Source organism: Panthera uncia (genome assembly GCF_023721935.1).
Source record: "Panthera uncia isolate 11264 chromosome C1 unlocalized genomic scaffold, Puncia_PCG_1.0 HiC_scaffold_3, whole genome shotgun sequence".
Taxonomy (NCBI): Eukaryota; Metazoa; Chordata; class Mammalia; order Carnivora; family Felidae; genus Panthera; species Panthera uncia.
This window is the reverse complement of record NW_026057584.1, coordinates 69,511,553-69,533,290: the sequence shown is the minus strand read 5'-3', so window position 1 is coordinate 69,533,290 and position 21,738 is coordinate 69,511,553. Positions and strand designations below refer to the sequence as shown.

Here is a 21,738-nt window from a genome sequence, read left to right as displayed (position 1 = left end):
TAGGTAGAGAGGGAGAATTAGTTGATGAACAGTACTAATAACTATCAAATGATTTATGAAATATTATGTCCCTGTCAAGGCCTGAAAATCATTAAGAACCAATAATATGAAAAATTCCCAGCGGTGTAGACAAAAAAATTCTATAAAATTCCAGCATTGAAGAAATACAGTCAGTGACTTGTGGCTTAAATGTAAATTTTTGCAACCTTCAAATATCTTATAAACTTATGGTAGGTATTAGGTATTCCCTGTCTATAAACTTTTGGTAGGCACAACTATTCTTCCCTATTGGTTTCATTTTCATTTCCTGACAATGTTTTACTCCCTGAATAGTGAGGACAGATCAATAGCTTTCTTTATCTTTCTTAGAACTCTGCACATTAATCATTCTGACTAGCCCTTGTGGTTGGTTATTTTCTGGCTGATCCACTGATTCCCTAACTAGTTACTGCAACACATTTCTCCTCCCCTGGAGCTGGATCATTTGACTACATGAAACAGTAATACAATATTTTATAGAGAATTTGAGTGATATTGCACAGAAAGAGGAAGTTAGGGCAAAAATGACTAAGGAGAGAAGAAATAAGGAAAATGGTGAAGAGAAGGGGAGGAAAGGCAATTTAGGCTTTATTTAGGATATATTACAAATGGTGGAATTAAGTTGGTCATCTATTAGGATTAGACAACAAGTCCCTAAAAGAATGAGAGAAATTTAGTGCTTGTGCCATAGCAGTAGAATCTCTGGTTTCTCTTTATTTCTTCCATTTTTTCTCTTTATTCCTTCCACTTATCTTACTTGAAGAAACTTAAATATTACAATTCATTTCACTCCAAAAAGGCAGTGGTCTCCCATTTGTCGCCTTGATATCCAGGTTCCTCTGTTCTCCATCCCTGGAAGGAAGGCCCAGGGATTAGAGACTGAGCTCAGTGCTTATAGGTTCCTGTAGTCCCCAGGAAATGACTGTACTACATTTCATCCAAGCATGCCTAATATTTATTTTTCTTACAGAAGAGGACCCAAGTTATACTAGTCTCCCTAAAAATCGAATGGAAAAATTATCAGTAGATCAAATATTCTATTTTAAGACCTCCTACTACAGAAAAATGAGTATTCTTTCATTTTCTTTTGCATCTTTTTCAATTACCATTATCCTTCTATGAAGTATACTCTATTAATTTTACAGCAGATTCACAGTGACCACTGAATAAACACAGTAAATATTTTTTCAGAGCTTGACAAACTAACAAAAATAACATTTGAGTTTTTCTTGGCTTTCTATACATCTTTCAGTGACAAAAAGAATGCTTGTTAAGTGGAATTAAAATGAAATAAACCAAATAACTTGGGCTAGGTTTTACTTCCCAAGCCCACAAAATCTAGAAGCAATGTGACTGTTTTTCTGTTTCTGCTTTTTATTCTTTGGATAAAGGATCATTCATCTACAATATGATATTCAATGTGCTGATAATATTTATTTGTGTAGGTGGCTGAAGTTTGAAGAAGATGTGGAAGACGGAGGAGAAAGATGGAGCAAGCCTTATGTGGCCACTCTGTCATTGCACAGCTTGTTTGAGCTGAGAAGTTGTATTCTGAATGGAACTGTGTTACTGGACATGCATGCCAACACTTTAGAAGAAATTGCAGGTATATCTTTTTTTTCCCTTAGTTTGTTTCACTCTTATGGGTATAGCTGAGGTTTGTTATTTTCTTTTCCTTATAACTCTGTGACTCTTGGAAAATCAGTTCTTATGGTCAGCAGAAGATACCTTAAAAATGACTTTCTCCTACCCCCTTATTTTATTTATTTATTTATTATTTTTTTTTAAATTTTTTTATTTTTTAATATATGAAATTTACTGTCAAATTGGTTTCCATACAACACCCAGTGCTCATCCCAAAAGGTGCCCTCCTCAATACCCATCACCCACCCTGCCCTCCCTCCCACCCTGCCCTCCCTCCCACCCCCCATCAACCCTCAATTTGTTCTCAGTTTTTAACAGTCTCTTATGCTTTGGCTCTCTCCCACTCTAACCTCTTTTTTTTTTTTTTTCCTTCCCCTCCCCCATGGGTTTCTGTTATGTTTCTCAGGATCCACATAAGAGTGAAACCATATGGTATCTGTCTTTCTCTGTATGGCTTATTTCACTTAGCATCACACTCTCCAGTTCCATCCATGTTGCTACAAAAGGCCATATTTCATTTTTTCTCATTGCCACGTAGTATTCCATTGTGTATATAAACCACAATTTCTTTATCCATTCATCAGTTGATGGACATTTAGGCTCTTTCCATAATTTGGCTATTGTTGAGAGTGCCGCTATAAACATTGGGGTACAGGTGCCCCTGTGCATCAGTACTCCTGTATCCCTTGGATAAATTCCTAGCAGTGCTATTGCTGGGTCATAGGGTAGGTCTATTTTTAATTTTCTGAGGAACCTCTACACTGCTTTCCAGAGCGGCTGCACCAATTTGCATTCCCACCACCAGTGCAAGAGGGTTCCTGTTTCTCCACATCCTCTCCAGCATCTATAGTCTCCTGATTTCTTCATTTTGGCCACTCTGACTGGCGTGAGGTGATATCTGAGTGTGGTTTTGATTTGTATTTCCCTGATAAGGAGCGACGTTGAACATCTTTTCATGTGCCTGTTGGCCATCCGGATGTCTTCTTTAGAGAAGTGTCTATTCATGTTTTCTGCCCATTTCTTCACTGGGTTATTTGTTTTTCGGGTGTGGAGTTTGATGAGCTCTTTATAGATTTTGGATACTAGCCCTTTGTCCGATGTGTCATTTGCAAATATCTTTTCCCATTCCGTTGGTTGCCTTTTAGTTTTGTTGGTTGTTTCCTTTGCTGTGCAGAAGCTTTTTATCTTCATAAGGTCCCAGTAATTCACTTTTGCTTTTAATTCCCTTGCCTTTGGGGATGTGCCGAGTAAGAGATTGCTACGGCTGAGGTCAGAGAGGTCTTTTCCTGCTTTCTCCTCTAAGGTTTTGATGGTTTCCTGTCTCACATTCAGGTCCTTTATCCATTTTGAGTTTATTTTTGTGAATGGTGTGAGAAAGTGGTCTAGTTTCAACCTTCTGCATGTTGCTGTCCAGTTCTCCCAGCACCATTTGTTAAAGAGACTGTCTTTTTTCCATTGGATGTTCTTTCCTGCTTTGTCAAAGATGAGTTGGCCATACGTTTGTGGGTCTAGTTCTGTCCTACCCCCTTATTTTAGATAAAAGAAGTTGAAATTTGGAGAAATATGGTCTAATTTGTTAATGGCAAGTCTAGAACAAAGAACTAATCCTGACTCCCATTTAGTATATACTGTTTCCACTATCATGCTTAATTAAGCTGTCACCATTAGAAATTTGAAGGAAAAAAACCCCACAAAACTAGAAAATGATTTTTTCAATATTCAAATACCTGAAATAATCATATTAAAAATTCAGTAGATACAAAAATTGTTAATTTAGAATAGAACAGAAAGGTATGACCATTTATTTTAAACGTAAAATAAAACTCATTAATTCCAGAGGATGGCAAGCAATGCATTTGAAATTAGTTTGTAATTTAATACTATGACTAGCCCCTGGGATGAGAGATTTGTATTAGAAGCCTGTTATGGCTATAGAACACAGGCAGTTATATGTAGGAAACATCTTACTGTTACTCTAGAAATAGGGACAAAGAACTCCTGTATCTTTTGATAAAAGATATTAAACATGACAAACATGATAAATGTGTTTTCATAAAAGCAAAATAATACAAAAAGTTTTGAAAGAGTATAAATAAAATAGTTAATGGAGATTTTAAAAATAAAAACAAAGCAAGGACTTGGGCAGTTCTTAAAAATTTCTAGTTTGGAAAAAATAAATAAAAGCAGTTCCATGTAGAATTTTTTTGCAAAGTAGAAAGACTTAAGGGAAACTTTAATGTCTGCATTATATTACAGAGGAGGAAAAAACACCCCAAAACTCTGTAAATGTTTTTTGATTCCATAAGTGAGAGAATATTATATTAAAAAATAATGTACATAATTTAATCTTCAGAATAGCCTCATGAAGTGTCATTCCCAATTTTCAGTAAGAAAATAGAAATTCTGAGATTTTCATGGCACTTGTTCCATCTAAGGGCCCCTGTAAGTTGTGTGTTCCTTATATTATACTACAACCACTGGCTGAAGAAAGAGAATGACTTGAAGTAGATGTTGCCCAGATTTTAATGATTGTTTAATTACTTTAAAAATTATTTATTTGGACATTGATGCAGATAGGCATGCATACATTGTGATATGTGTGAAAAGAAGGATATCCTGGCTTAGGATAAAAAGGTTAGAGAGGGAGGGAGCTAAAACATAAGAGACTCTTAAAAACTGAGAACAAACTGAGGGTTGATGGGAGGGTTGGGGGGGGGGGGGGGTGATGGGTATTGAGAAGGGCACCTGTTGGAATGAGTACTGGGTGTTGTATGGAAACCAATTTGACAATAAATTTCATATTAAAAAAAAAGCAAACAGGAAAGAGAAGCCTTCCTTCTGAGTTTCATACTACACCTATGAAGAGCTTTCCCTTTATTTTTAATAACTTTTTTTAATGTTCATTTACTTTTGAGGGAGAGAATGGGGGAGGGGCAGAGAGAGTGAAGGAGATGCAGAATTTGAAGGAGGCTCCAGGCTCTGAGCTATCAGCACAGAGCCCTGCTCGGCTCAAACTCACAACCGTGAGATCATGACCTGAGCTGAAGTCAGATGCTTAACCGATGGAGCCACCCAGGCGCCCCAAAGAGCTTTTCCTTTAAATGAATGAACCAAAGGGGCTCCTGGGTGGCTCCGTTGGTTAAGCATCAGACTTCAGCTCAGGTCATGATCTCACAGTTTGTGAGTTTAAACCCCGAGTCAGGTTCTGAGCTGTCAACACTGCTGGAGCCTGCTTCAGATTTTGTGTCTCTATCTCTGCCCCTCCTCCACTCATGCCTGCTCTCTCTCAAAAATAAACAAACATTAAAAAATAAATAAAATACCTAACTAGAAAAAATAAAATAAAAAAAAAATAAAAAAAAAAAATAAAATAAAATAAAATAAATAACTAAAGCCAAATAGGCTATATGAACTTAAATACAGTATACTTTTCAGAGGAACACAGGATGCAGTAATGGATCACTCTAAATCAAGACTTAAAGAAAAGGGTTAACTTAGGAATTAGCAAATTTCTTGTGAATGCTGGAACAGTAGTTATCCAACTTAATTTCTTAGCTTTACATTATGGGGTCCTGCCGATAGCCCCTAAACATTTTTATGTTTTAATTAGGAACCAAATGGCTGGGTTCTTCATGGTACTTTGCAATTTAGGAAGCTCTTTTAAGTAATTCTGTACTATCTTTTTGATACTCAAAACAAAATTGGGCCTCAGTATTATTATTGTTATCCTTTCTTTATAAATAAACTGAGATTCTGAAAGTTAAAGATCTTGCCCAAAATAAGGAGTTTGTTTCTGCTGTTTATGTCAGTGATGACATTACCTTTGAAAAATGGAGTAATCCAAAATACTTTTGGATTGGCTATATCTAATGAGGCTGTCAAATTCCTCAACCTGGCAAAATTAGCCTCAGAAAATACCCTTCATAGTTTTACCAGGTTTTAAATTTCTTAAAGCATATAATTTCTAATGCTTTCTTTAGAAATTTATTTCTACCAGGAAATCTTCTCCCATGAATTTGACTAAACCTCTGTTCATTTCATCACCTTAGTTCCGTTTTATTGTCTAAATTTATGCTTCCTTTCCCTACCCCTGCTCCTTTCCCCAAGCTGTGGGAAGGTTGTTAGCTGTGTTAATTCTCACTCTTGAAAGCAAATTACATTTTCTAAGTCTATCCTTACAAAGGAAAGTAGTTCAATGGAAGACTTGATACCCCAAATAGCTTTTATTCTTCTTGTTTAATTAGTCTGTATCTTTCTGTCTCTAAAGTAGCTCATCTTGAATGTCCCATTTACAGTGTAGAGCACTCTGTAAAATACCATCCAGAAGATGTCATTAGTTTAGAGCTAATACCACATTACAAACATATAATTAAAAATACTTGTTGATCACTATTACCTTAGATTCCTTTTCACTCATTAATGAGAGGAGATTCCCTCTTTTTGAGTAATTGTAATTTGACTTCTTTAATCCAAAGGTATTTATTTCTGCCTTCAATAAAATCTTATTAGAACATTTTCTCCCTTTAGCTTATAATGATTTTCTTACTGTTTACTTATTGCTATTTTTACTTTGTGGCAACTGAGCCCTATTGCTAAGCGTAATAAGTATGCTTCATATTTTTAAGACTTCTAACTTTATATTTTCACATTATATTTTATTATCATGGTAAAGTTTATAAGATAGGGAGGAGGATATATGCCCTATTTTATAAACAGATAAACAGAAAATGATGTATCATAGGTAATACTGGCAGACATGGGAATAATTTCTTTTATTAACCTATAATCATAAGTTTGGTTTTATTCTATTTCATGATAATTTGTGACCTTAGTGGTTAATAATAAGACTGGAACTTATCTTCACCTCTTATTTGTCATGTTTTCCTGTATGTTAGGCACTTACTAACATATGAATCACTAGTTTCAATTTTCCAAAAGCTGGATATAATATGTATCTTTAAGGGCTCTAAACTCTTACATTTTGTGAATGTGCAGGCTTTGCAGCATTAATATTTTCTAGACATTTTCTAATAGAGAAATATGACCCAGATATTGTTTTAGAATTATCAAGGATTTTTATATCAATGTTCTGATTTAATAGAGTCTTAGATAATTCTTTCAAGAGATTTTTGTAGACTTAACAGGAGGAAATCCCATTTGTATCTGGCAGGTCTGTCAAGAATGTCTAGTATAATTAAAGTAGGATTTTCTTTTGGACAAAGTTAATTTAAAAATGTCTATTTCCCAATGTTTCAGGAAACTCAGGATAAACTTAAATGTCTTCCTTCAAAATATTATTTAACCTTTTCAAATCCTAAATTCTCCATATGTAATTTCTTACCATGATTTATTCTGACATGGAGATTAATTGTATTTAAAATGCTTCTTAATTACATTCATATAAATTACACGTGATTTTATGGTCTGTGTTAATCTCTTTGAAATTCAGCACCGTAAAGGTTAATAATGGAAGTATTCTGTCTGCGTGTGTATGCTTTAACCTAATTCTGTCAATGGGAGTTAAGAAATGAAAACCAAATTAAAGTTAGTACCATGATCAGATTATCAGTCATAGCTCTCAACTCATTAAAAAACTTTTGTTGTTAAAAATAGACTATTTGAGGAAAAAATCAATATTTTGCTCCACTGAATGTAACCTGCAGATTTGGGAGTATGGGAATAGCCACATTTTAAAATATGTCTATACTATTACCATCCTTGATCTGGAAAGTAAGTGTTCTTAGGGTAGTTTACATTTTTAGTGTACACACTCCTGTGAATGGGGTCAAGCAAACTGCTGAATTTAGATTCTTTCTATTTCTCACTCCTACCCCTCGCATCTTTTGAAGGTAAAACAATGGGCTTTTAATGTATATGACTATCTTTTAAGAGGCAGAGATTTATATAGAATTGGTAACATCTCATGATCTCTGGAGGTTTTCATTCACTGGTCAAGATGGATTGATCACGATAAAATAATTGCCCAGTTAAAATGAAACTTAATTTTCATTTTCTGAGGCTTTTTCCACAAAGGGTACTAGTGTTCCTAGAGCCTGCTTGGTGCTAGAAGCATGTGTCTTATTTATCCTTTTCGTTCTTGCTTCTTCCGATATCACCCAGATCTTGGCATTGTGCTTTGGCAGGCTAGACTGTATTATTTAGACATCATAGCCTGCTGAGATTGTAGGACTTGATGCTGGGCCCAAAGCCATTATGGCTCATTATCCTTTCCTACTTTTCAAGGTTAACACTAATGTATGTTATAGTGGTGAAGAGAACAATGAAAGTGATTAGTGAATCAGATTCCCATTGGTACTTAAATCTCACCTCAGTATAAGTTATGTTCTTAAGCAAGATGATTAACTTTTCTAGTTCATTAGGATCTATTTGATGCAGTTATACCTCAGAGGAGTTTACTGTGTATTTCTGTGTGGCTAATGAGCAGATGAGCATTTTTTTCTATTTACTTTCTCTTATGTAACTGTTTCAAATAAGCCCTTATTTCTGAAAAACTGTGAAGCTAGTGACTTAAAGGTTTTTGAAGTGCTCAAGCCTGGAAAGACTGTACTTTGGTAAGAACTAAAAATTGTAATTATGTACATGGGGTTTTATGTGATTCATTTGATTTTGATTAGAATATTGAACTGAGGATACACATCACAGCTTACAAATGAAGCTGTGATACAATGGTATCCTTTTGGTGTTTTAATAACCTACTTTACAACTCTCATTATGAAGTTTATGCTACGTATTTTATATTTATATACATTTTTCCATCTTAGCAAGATTTCAGTGTAAAGTCACATATGTTGGCAATTTATCATTTACTTTATTTCAAATTAATTATAACTACTTATCTCCAAAGAAGTGAGATATAGATTTAAATATTCTACACTATCATACATTTTCAGAATTGAAAGGGACTTCAGAGGTAACTATAGTGAATATCATGGCCGATTCCTGCACATACATTCTACCTCTTTACATTGTAAACAGAAAAGTAATAGAGCAAAGTTTGGCAAATTACACTCTATGTGCAAATATGCACCACTGCCTTATTTTGTTAGTCCTGTGGGCTAAGAATGGTATTATATTTCACATGATTGAAAAATAATGAAAAGAAGATTAATATTTTACAACATGAAAATCATATGAGATTTAAATTTCAGTGTCCATTAAAAGGTTTTATTGGCACACAACTATGCTCATTTGTGTACATGTTCTTTATGGCTACTTTCATGCTCTAAAGGCAGGCAGAGTTGAACAGTGGTTACAGAGATTGCATGGTTTACAGAGCCTAAAATTTTTTATCTGGCCCATTACAGAAAAAGTTTGTCTACCTATAGTTTAGAAAACTGACTCCAGAGTGAAGGTTAGTTCTTAATCAGCCTAAGCCAGTCATGGGGACAATATTTCCTTAGCCAGGGATTGTCTCAGCATGGACAGGGCTATGTCAGTAGGACTTAAGAGAATTTGTCTTTTAAGAGAAAGTCACAAAAGTCAAAGAATATGTGGATATCAACAAAGATATAGATTTCTTTTTTGCTGTTGGCAGCTACCTTATGACCATAAAGAAAATCAGCCTTAAGGTTAAACTCACACCTAGAGGAGGGAGAAACTGACAGAGTCAGAAAAACAGAATTAAATCCAGCCTAACATTGATTTTCCATTATGTGAGCCAATGAAATTCATTGTTTTATAGTTTGATTGGAATTTTTGGTTTTTTAAATTGAAGTATAATTGGCACACATATTATACTATTTTCAGGTGTACAGCATAGTAATTTGACATTTATGTGCATTTTGAAATGCTCACCATATGACTCTGGTTACCATCTGTGTCTCTCTGTATTATCTATGTTCCCTGTCCTATATATTACATCTCCATGACTTATTTTATAACTGGAAGTTTATATCTCTTGATCCCCTTCACCATTTTTGCTCTCCTTCAACCTGCCTTTCCTAGGGAACCATAAGTCTGTTCTCTGTATCTGTGAGTCTGGTTTTGTTTTGTGTGTTCACTTATTTTATCTTTTACATTATACACATAAGTGAAAACTTACAGTATTTGTCTTTCTCTGTCTGACTTATTTCACTTAACATAATACCCTCCAGGTCCATCTGTATTGTCACAAATGGCAAGAGTTTATTCGTGTGTGTGTGTGTGTGTGTGTGTGTGTGTGTGTGTATAAATACAATATCTTCTTTATTCATTCATCTGTCAATGAATACTTAGGTTGCTTCTATAGCTTGGCTATTGTAAATTATGCTGCAATAAACATAAGGCTGCATATATATTTTTGAGTCAGTATTTTCATTTTCTTTAGATAAATACCCAGAAGAGGAATTGCTGGATCAAATGGTAGTTGTATTTTTTTTTAATGTTTCTTTATTTATTTTGAGAGAGAGAGAGAGAGAGAGAGCATACAGAAGCAAGGGAAGGGCAGAGAGAGAGGGAGACAGAGAATCCCTCTGCCAGTGCAGAGCCTGACATGGGGCTCCAACTCCCAACTGTGAGATCATGACCTGAGCCAAAATCAGGAGTTGGACACTAACCGAATGAGCCACCCAGGTACCCCAATAGTTCTATTTTTAAATTTTTGAGGAGCATCCATACTGTTTACTAGTGTTTTACTAGCTGCACCAATTTGCATTTCTACCAACAGTGCATGAGGGTTCCCTTTTCTCCACATCCTCACCAACACTTGTTATTACTTGTCTTTTTGATACTAGTCATTCTGACAGATGTGAGGTCTCAGTGTGGTTCTGTTTTGCATTTCCTGATGATTAGTGATGAGCATCTTTTCGTGTGCCTGTTGGTCATTTGTATGTCTTTAGATTCAGATCTTTTGTCCGGTTTTTTCTTTTGGCTATTCAGTTGTAGGAGTTCTTTATATATTTTGGATATTAGCCCCTTATCAGATATTTGGTTTGCAAATATTTTCTCTCACTCAGTAGATTGCCTTTTTGTTTTGTTGAGTTTCCTTTGCTGTGCAAAAACTTTTTCTTTGATGTGGTCCCATTTGTTAATTTTTGCTTTTGTTGCCCTTATCTGAGGAGACATATCAGGAAAATGCTACTATGTATGATGTCAAAGAAATTACTGTCTAAGTTTTCTTCTAGAAGTTTTAAGGTTTCTGATCTTGCCATCAAGTCTTTATTGTAAGTGAATTTTTGTGTATGCTGTAAGATAGTCTAGTTTCATTCTGTATGTAGTTTTCCCAACACCATTTATTTGAGGAGATTGTTTTTCCCCATTGTATGTTCTTGCCTCATTTGTTGTAGATTAATTGACCATATATGCATGGGTTTATTTCCGGGCTCTATTCGGTTTCATTGATCTATGTGTCTGTTTTTGTGCCAGTACCATACTGTTTTGACTACTATAGTTTTGAAGTGCTGTTTGAAGTCAGGGATGATGATACCTTCAGCTTTATTCTTCATTCTCAAGATTGTGTTGGCTATTTGGGGTCTTTTGTGGGTCCAAACAAATTTTAAGCTACTTGTCTGTGAAAAATGCCATTTTATTTTGATAGGGATTATTACATTGAATGTATAGATTGTTTTGGATAGAATAGACATTTTAACAATATTAATTCCTTCAATCCATGAGTGTGGTATATCCTCCCATTTATCTGTGTCTTCTTCAATTTTTTTCATCAATGTTGTATAGTTTTCAGAGTATAGGTCTTTTACTTTCTTGGTTAAATTTATTCCTAGGTATTTTATTCTTTTGGATGCAATTGTGAATGGGATTTTTTCACTTAATTTCTCTTTCTGATAGTACATTATTAATTTATAGAAATGCAACAGATTTCTATATATTAATTTTGTATGCTAGAACATTATTGAATTCATTTGTTATAATAGTTTTTTGGTGGCATCTTCAGGGTTTTCAGCAAGTAGTGACAGTTTTACTTTTTCCTTACTAATTGGAAAATGTCTTTTATTTCATTTTATTGCCTAATTGCTATGGCTGGAACTTCCAATACTATGTTGACAAAGAGTGGTGAGAATGAGCCTCCTTGTCCTGTTCCTGATCTTTGAGGAAAAGCTTTCAGCTTTTCGCCATTGAGTATGATGTTTGCTGAGTTTGTCATATATGGTCTCTATTATGTTGAGGTACATTTCCTTTACACCTACTTTGTTGAGAGTTTTTATCACAAATGGGTGTTGTATTTTGTCAAATACTTTTTCTGCATCTATTGAGATGATCATATGATTTTTATCTTTCATTTTGTTAATGTATATCACCTTGATTGATTTCAACAATTCTTGCATTCCCGGAATAAATTCCAGTTGATCTTGGTGTATGATTCTTTTAACATATTTTTGAAATTGGTTTGCTAATATCTTGTGGAGGATTTTTGCATCTATGTTCATCAGGGATACCAGCTTGTAATTTTCTTTTTCTTTCTTTCTTTCTCTTTTTTTTTTTTTTTGTGGTGTTTTTGTCTGGTTGGTATAAGCATAATGATGGCATCATAAAATGAGTTTGGAAGTGTTCCCTTCTTTCAATTTTTTGGAATAGTTTGAGAAGTATAGGTATTAAATATTCTTTGAGTGTTTAGTAGGATTCATCAGTGAAGTCACTTGATCCTGAACTTTTGTTCACTAGAAGTTTTCTTTTTAATACTGATTCACTGTCCTTACTAGTAATCAGTATATTTAGATTATCTATTTCCTCATGATTCAGTCTTGAAAGGTTGTGGGTTTCTAGGAATTTATCCAATTCTTCTAGATTGTTGAATTTGTTGGTGTAGATTCATAGTAGTTGCTTATGATCTTTGTATTTCTGTGGGATCAGTTGTAACTTCTCTTTTATTTCTGATTTTATTTGCATTTTCCTTTTTTTAAAAAAATTTGATGTGTTTGGTTAAGGATTTGTCATTTTTGTTTATCTTTTCAAAGAACCAGCTTTTAATTTAATTTATCTTTTCTATTGTCTTTTTAGTCTCTATTTCATTTATCTTTGCTCTGATTTTTATTATTTCCTTCCTTCTACTAACTTGGGCTTCATTTGGTCTTCTTTTCTAGTGCCTTTAGATGTAAAGTTACTTATTCGAGATTTTTCTTGTGTCTTGAAGTAGACTTGTATCCCTGTGAACTTGTCTCATAACTGCCTTTGTTGCATTCCATAGATCTTTTAGATGTTTTCTTTTATTTCAAGTTTTTATTTAAATTCTAATTAGTTAACATATATGGTAACATTAGCTTATTTGGTGTGTGTGCATGTGTGCGCGTGTGTGTGTGCATGTGTGTGTGTGTATTTAGATCACTCCTGATTGTGGGTTGCCCCTCTGGGGGTGGGGTGTTTGGTGAGAGCATGTCTCTGCATCTCCTACCAGTCTTGATGTGGTGCTTTTATCCTTTGTTGTGGAACAGGTTTTCGGCTAGTTCTCAGGTTTTTTCACAGACTATTTTTCCACATGTAGCTGTATATTTGTTTTGTCCATGGGAAGAGGTGAGTTCGGGTCTTCCTATACCATCATCTTGAATCTCTTCCTTTGAGTTTTCTGTTATTGATAAACCCAACTCTGCCTTCACTTGATATACCATTATAAAATAATTATGAATGTATTAAAACTACCCAAAATCCAAACCTGGGACCCATAACCTACTTAAAGGAAATCTTACACTGGAAAATATTTACTGAGGGTTTCAATATTCTTTTTTTTTTTTTTTTAATTTTTTTTTTTTTAACATTTATTTATTTTTGAGACAGAGACAGAGCATGAACGGGGGAGGGTCAGAGAGAGAGGGAGACACAGAATTGGAAACAGGCTCCAGGCTCCGAGCCATCAGCCCAGAGCCTGACGCGGGGCTCGAACTCACAGACCGCGAGATCGTGACCTGGCTGAAGTCGGACGCTTAACCGACTGCGCCACCCAGGCGCCCCGAGGGCTTCAATATTCTAATCAGTCCATTAGGTGCCTTATATATTTGGGCCTACAGCATATGAGATAGATATTATCTCCATGTTACAAATAAGAACGCTGAGGTTATCCAACTTTATAAGATCACATAGCTAGAATGTGCTACAGTGACCCAAATCTGTTTCCTTAGTCCATTTCCCTTTTACACTGAAGTAAACATTGTTTGTAGGGGAGAATTATGCTAATATTGAATTTTTTGTTGTACTCAGTAGGATTGTGGAAGGCAATTCATTGTGATATGCTTGCTTTACTCCTTGTATAAGGAGTTAGTGCCTCAAAAAATTAAATAGTTAATATTTGATAATCTGGGAGCAGATTAATTATACCGAAGTTGTTGTTAAATTATGAATTTAGTTTTTAGAGCAGTTTTAGGTTCACAGAAAAATTGAGGGGAAGATACAGAGATTTCCCATAAACCCCTGAACTCACACATGCATAGCCTCCCTCACTATCAATATCCCTCACTAGAATGTTATGTTTGTTACAACTGATCAACCTACATGGACATGTCATTATCACATAAAGTCCATGCTTAACACTGGAATTCACTCTGAATGTTATACATTCTGAATGGATTTGGACAAAAGTATAATGACATGTATCCAGTATTATGATATCATACAGAATATTTTCACTGCCCTAAAAATCCTCCTGTTTCATGTATTTATCCCTTCCAAATCCCCTAGTTTTGAAAAAGGAGATACTTGTTCTTTTGTTGTTATTATGTGATTAATTAGTGTTCTTTAGTATTTTTTATTACCTAAAACTCCTCCTGCAAAAAATGAAAAAGTTATGAAATTGCTGATATCTGTTTTTGACTTACAAAATGGCGGTTTTATATGAGTCACTCTGATGCTAAGGTAAAACCTTGAAGTTTCTATTTATTCCTACTCCTACCCACTCTCACACAATTTGGTGTGTATCATTACGGTATCCTTTCTCTGTATGTGTGTATGTACCATAAATAGAATCATACAATAACAGTTCGTTTGCGACTTTGGTTGTTTCTTTAAAAACAGAATTGACTATGTTTTTTTTTAATTAAAACATTTAAAAATTATTATTGAAGTGTAAAAAATTATTATTGAAGTATAATTGGCATATAATGTTATATTAGCTTCAGGTATACAACTTGATTCTGCAGTTCTATACATTACTCAATGCTCACCCCAATAAATGGCTCACCGTCTGTGCCTATACAATATTACACTAGTACTGACTATATTCCCTATGCTGTACTTTTCATCTCCATGACTTATTTTTTGTTTTAATTTTTTTAATGTTTATTTTTGAGAGAGAGAGACAGGCAGAGAGATAGAGAGAGCATGAGCAGGGGAGGGGCAGAGAGAGAGGGAGATACAGAATCCAAAACAGGCTCCAGGCTCTGAGCTGTCAGCACAGAGCCTGATGTGAGGCTCAAACTCACAAACCATGAAATCATAACCTGAGCTGAAGTCAGATGTTTAACCAGCTGAGCCACACAGGGACCTCCTCCATGAGTTATTTATTTTATAAGTGGAATTTTGTACCTCTTAATTTCCTTTATCTATTTCATTCCTCCTCCTACCTCCCTCCCTTCTGGCAACCACCAGTTTGTTCTCTATATTTAAGGGTCTGTTTTTCTGTTTGTTTGTTCATTTCTTTTGTTTTTTAGATTTCACGTGTAAGTGAAATCATATGGTATTTGTCTTTGTCTGACTTATCTCGCTTAGCATAGTATCCTCTAGGTCCATCCATGTTATCACAAATGTTAAGATCCCATTCTTTTTTATTGCTAACATTCCGTTGTATATATGTATGTATATGCCACATCTTTATCCACTCATCTGTTAATGGACACTAGTGCTGCAATAGACATGGGGGAGCATTTATCTTTTTTTTTTAATGTTTATTTACTTTTTGAGAGAGAGAAAGACAGAGTGTGAGCAGGTGAGGGGCAGAGAGGGAATCCAAAGCAGACTCCAGGCTCTGAGCTGTCAGCACAGAGCCTGAGGCAGGGCTTCAACTCACAAACCACAGGATCATGACCTGAGCCAAAGTCTGTTGCTTAACTGACTGGGCCACCCAGGTGACCCCGGGGGCATTTATCTTCTTAAATTAATGTGTACATTTTCTTTGGGTGAATACCCAGTAGTGGACTTACTGGATCATATGGTAATTGAATTTTTAATTTTTTGAGGAACTCCATATAGTTTTCCACAGTGGCTGCACCAACTTCCATTCCCTCCAGCGGTGCACAAGGGTTCCCTTTTCTCCACCTTCTCTCCAACACTTGTAACTTCCTGTCATTTTTGATACTAGCAATTCTTACTGGTGTAAGGTGATAATTTTTTTTGGTTTTGAGTTACATCTCCCGATGATTAGTGATGTTGAGCATCTTTTCACGTGCCCGTTGGCTACCTTTAGTCTTCTTTTAAAAAAATGTCTATTCAGGTGCTCTGCCCATTTTTTAATCAGGTTGTTTATTTTTTTGGTGTTGAGTTGTGTGAGATTGTAACATATTTTGGATATTAGCGCCTTCTCAGATATATGATTTGCATATATTTTCTACCATTCAGGAGCGTCTCTTTTTATTTTGTTGATTTCCTTTGCTGCGCAGAAGCTTTTTCATTTGATATAGTCCCATTTGTTTATTTTTGCATTTGTTGCCATTGCTTCTGGAGTCAGATCCAGTCAGGAGCTGCTTTGGAGGGGTGCTTGCAGAGGCAGGTGTGTTGAGTGGGGGTGGGTGTGCAGGAGAATGCTCAGGTGGGGCACACAGTGCTAACAAGGTAGATGGAGAGTGTAGAGCTGGCTCCCACAAATGTCCTGCTGTCTAGATGGGGGGTGGGGGGAGTGAAAGAGAAATGGCACCTGCCAGAACTTTCGCTCCCAGTGAAATCTCCTGTAGATCCCTGCGCCTCCGGTATGTCGATAAATCTCCTTCACGTACACACCAGACAGTTTTCAAACTGCTGCTTCTGTGCTGTGTTTTCAGCGGAATTATTTAGTAAGCTGGCCCTTTAAGAGTAGGGACTACAGTTTCCTATTGCCTTAAGGCTCCCCTGGAGTTAACCCTGTTAATTATGAAGCTCCTGGAATTAAGCCCTGCTGGTTTTCAGAGGCAGAGATTTTAAGGGAACTTTTCTTACCAGTGTGGGTCCTCATTGCCAGGACTGCCTGGGGGGTGGGGGGGTCTGATCCTCTTGCATTTCCATGTTTGTGATGTCCAGTCCTATCTGTGATTAGTGCTGCTAGGGGTTTGGTTTCCAATCACATCTCTGCCTTTCTTACCCTTTTGTATATGGCCTTCTCTCTATGACTAGCTGTGGAAGGCCTGTTCTGCCTGCCTTCAGGCCATTTTCAGTTCTGTAAATGTAGCTCTGATCCTCCTACTCCACCATCTACTCTCCTTCCTACAATGAGGTTCACTGAAGTGATCTTGGTATATGACCAAAAAACTTAAAATTCTGTTACTCATCTACTTATTTTATAGGTGTTTCTGACGCTACTATGATAAATATCAGTCTGCTTAATTATAGCCTCCGAAATCTCACCTTTATTCTTTGTTTTATGTTTATAGAAGACCTTTTAAACATAACCACATTTTCAAGGAAGGTGTGCCAGGGTTGACTTAATATCCATGTGAAAGAGTTGTTTACTCTCCAAATGCAATGACTAGATAGCTGCCTAAGCCTCCCTGCCTCAGATTTTTACAGATGGACTTTTGTTTACCTGAAGAGGAAATATGGAAGTCATTTTCTGCTAGAAAAAGGGAGAAAAAACCATATTAAAATATAAGTATAAAGCCACCTTACAATTTTATAATTTTTTTATGTTTATTTATTTTTGAGACAGAGACAGAGCATGAACAGGGGAGGGACAGAGAGGGAGACACAGAATCCGAAGCAGGCTCCAGGCTCTGAGCTGTCAGCACAGAGCCCGGCGTGGGGCTTGAACTCACGAGCCATGAGATCATGACATGAGCCGAGATCGGATGCTTAACCGACTGAGCCACTCAGGTGCCCCTACAATTTTAAACATAGTAATTATATTGACACTACCACTGCTACTGTTTCCTCCCATCAGTGTGAATAATGGAGAATATAAAGTGCTTTGTTCTCAATACAACTATGTCCATTTAAAAAATAACACTCCATTAAATTGTTACATATTTAAATTGAATGGTTTATATTAACATTTTTTCCCAAGTCTTTTTGTGCAACATTTCAACAAAAAGAGGCAAGTTTCTGTTTGTAAGACCGTATCTAGAGATTCTTAAAGGAGTTCATTCTATTTTAAGATGAATAATATTATCTAGGGTGTGCATATTTGGACTCAGTGATTTGCTGCTTGCATACTATGCAGTGCTAATCTTTTCTTGCCTTTCCTCTTCAGACATGGTCCTTGACCAACAAGTAAGCTCAGGTCAGCTCAATGAAGACATACGTCACAGGGTCCATGAGGCACTGATGAAACAGCATCACCACCAGAATCAGAAAAAACTCACCAACAGAATTCCCATTGTTCGTTCCTTTGCTGATATTGGCAAGAAACAATCAGAACCCAATTCCATGGATAAAAATGGTAAATGTTTCTTTATTGTACTCTTTATGTTTATTATAGGTATCTGAAATTTCAAAGTGTCTCTAAATTCTTTAAAACGTATTTTATTTGAAAACATAGTTTTCAATTATTGTAGAATTATTTCTTTTATATATGTATAGAGATATATACATATATCTCTATACACACACACATATATATAGTCTGATTATCAAGCATCAAACTATAGAAATTTTAACAAAGAATTTAAGTTTCCTGAAATGCTCATGAAAGAACGCAAAAGAACTTTTGTCTAATGAGAAGTTACGTACTCAAATGCAGTGAACGTTAAACCAAGCATCAGTTGTATCCCAATCAAAGTCTTAGTCCTTGTTCCACAACTTGAAAACGTAATGTAATGCTTTAAGTTATGGTTGTTTTGGTTAAAATGAATAATTATCACCAGTTATTGTTTGTGGAAAAAAGATATTGATTTTGTGTTGTTCATAGTCGGCAAATTCCATGAGAGATTATGATTGAAAAGACCAGCTGGTGGCTCTGCATATATGAAGCCTGATTTCCAGCTCGTAGGCTCATTGCTGTTTGCGGTGCTATGTCCACACTGTCCATGGAGCCACATGTACTTACTATCCACTCACACCACAGAGATGACACCAACCACTGTTTTTTTTAGCAATCATGCCTTACTCCTAGTAGTTTATGCTTGAAACTGTTTTCTCCTTGTGTGGTTTGTTCTCTTCTTGCATCTATTTGAAACCTTCATCATTTGCACTAAGGAAGTTGCTTAGGAATCTCTTGTTGCATCCATCCTGGACATTAGTCTTGTGAAGGAAAATAAAGTTATCATGAGGATGATACGAATTTGTTAAATTTTCATCAGCTATAAAAGTTTCCAGCTTTAAAAGATAAAAAATTAATGAAAAGTAATTTCAAATGCTTTACTAGACAGACTGGTTGCGACAAATGCACTAAAGCACGTATATTACTGCATGGGCTATTTTATGTCATTTCACTTCTACTTTCAAAAGCGTTAGTGATGCCTTAAATACAAATGCATGAGAATGAGTTCTCTCCACATTTTGCTTTAAATAGGATTTTTAAACTGATTTTCCTACTACTGAATCAAACATATACTTATAAAAAATGCTGTAATAAATCACTGAAGATGGTTAGATGTACTGTTGTTTCAGAGCATAGAACCAGTTCTTAATGGCAAAATGATTTTTGAAATATTTGATTTTTAAAAGACGCTTCAATAACAATGTAGGTCATTGTCATTATAGAGCAGTCTGTAGTTGTGCATATACAGGTATCCCCTGCTTTCTAAAAGTTCCCATTATGCCACTTGACTTTTATGAAAGACTTACATTAGTGCCTGTTTTCACTAACCAAAAGAAATCCGAAGAGGATTTTGTTTTTACGAAAAAAGCTATTACTGTACTAATGTAGGTCTTAAAAGTGAAGTGGCATAAGGCAAACTTTCACAAAGTGGGGGATGCTCTTCATGCATTTTAGCTTATAAAAGGTTTCATAGGAACACTTTACTTTTTGCATAGCGATGGAAACCTGTAAAAAGTTCAGTAAAGCTCTTTATGACATATACCAGCTTGTATTTGTAGATTTCACTGGGCATTTTGAGAATTTATAACTTACTTTGAATCATAGCACATATTTAAAATATATTCATATTCTAAGTCATAATTTGCTTTAAAATATGTTATACATAAAAATGATGAAATGAAGCCTTTATATTCTGAGGCAATCTAAATGTAGTACTTTTATTATACTTATAATACTAGTACTTATTTCGGTGTGATGATATAAAAAAAAGAGATTCAGATATTTACTAATTTTCACATTGGGCTTATATCTACATGATTCTAAAGATCTTATTAAAATATTTCTGTGAACTAATTCTCTACCAATATAAGCACATTTTAAAAATTCTGCCTTCATTTCATTACTTTTAATAGAAATCATACCATAAAACATATGTCTATAAGAAGGACATGTGTTTATTTAAAAATTCAAGGCTTGTGGGCTGTGAACTAGCCATAATTTATATTTGAAATTTTCCTGGGGATAATGTTTACTATAAAATAATTCTATTGCATTTGTTCTTGGAGGGAAGAAGGTAATGAATTTACTGGATGATTAATTTATTGTAATATCATGTAGACTAGACACACTACTTGTTACTGCTTTAAACTATAATTCTCTATAATTCTATAATCTATCTATCTATAGACATATCTATATATATCTATAGATCTATCTACCTAGATAGATAGATTTGGAAGGATGGGATATGATATAGATAGATAGATCTATAGATATATATATAGATATATAGAATTCTGTAATAGTTCTATAATGATAGAATTATAGCCTTGAATCACAAGTCCACGTATAGACACAAAGGAATACAAAGTTTTCTGAAAGCCTACTTTTTGCCTTACTGAGGCAAATGCTTAGTTTTTCTGAAAACTAAAATATGAGTAGTTCTGAAGTGATTCTGTCACTGTCTGTATAATCAGCCTTTATCTAAAACACATAGAGATCTCTCTGAGGCACACATTAAGGTAATAAAAACTTAGAAACATTTCTTTTTTTTTTTTTTGAAACATTTCTAATAAGATTCATATACCCAATTAAGTATTGTTGTAAAGTATGCTGTCAGAAATGGTTTTCTAAGCCTGGGCTTATAACACCTCCTTGTGACTCTGTTTTGCTTCTTCATACACTTTGCATAATTATGTGTGTTGAGAATTCTGAAAATATGTATAGACTTCACCAATTTAGAAATAAATCTCCTATCCAGAAGTGAAAAAAAGTGTGAAAGACCTTTATTACTAAGGTTCTCAATCTACTTAGGAACTCTAAAAACTGACAAATTCTAGATAAACAAATCGAAATTCATAGCCATAAATATAGATTTGACATTATTTCAACATATGCAAAAGGGATTTATTTTTTTGTGCAGTAGTACAGAGAGATGCAAAACGATTTCAAGAAATCCAAAAGGGTGAAAATAATATTCTTATTATTAAGAAAAAAATCTCTTCAGCAGGGAATTGCTTGTAAAAAGATTGACTTTTTTCTTTTTAAGATTATAGAATAGGAAGTAAATGGAAAGCGGGTTTTATAGAAACTTGAAAACAAACGTTTTCCTTCGCCATCATAGGGATAGAAATAAGCCCCCTCTTTTTAATATACTTTCACTTTTGAGGCAAAACAGTTGAAATTCCCTCAAAAATGAGCTGATATTTATGTAAAGAAGTCTAAACGAGTCATATTAGATAAGGTTTCTGCTGCCTTAATTGACTTTTCCTTGAGCATATTACCTTGGTAGTAATCCCAAGGGTTAATTAAATTCAGTATTTCAGTCTGAGTTTCATGTGTGGATCTTCCCCATGTCATAGATTTAATTTGCAAGATAGTGATTTCCCAGCTCCTCTCTTCCCCAAGTCTGCACTATTTTGTTCATAACTTTTTTTTAGTGATTTGTGATAATTTGTCAGTCTCACCTCTAAATATGTTAGCTTTACTTTTTTGTGTAATTTTTTTCTTGGTGT

At 34.9% G+C, this 21,738-nt stretch overlaps 1 protein-coding gene across 1 annotated transcript in view; it reads left to right on the top strand.

Annotated features, from left to right (window-relative positions):
• The window catches only part of SLC4A10 (solute carrier family 4 member 10), a 277,949-nt gene that overhangs the window by 163,205 nt on the left and 93,006 nt on the right, over positions 1-21,738 (top strand). The window contains exons 6-7 of the mRNA XM_049615589.1: positions 1,485-1,645; positions 17,996-18,184. Of these exons, the coding sequence (XP_049471546.1) occupies positions 1,485-1,645; positions 17,996-18,184 (350 nt within the window). The remainder of the gene's footprint in view (positions 1-1,484; positions 1,646-17,995; positions 18,185-21,738) is intronic.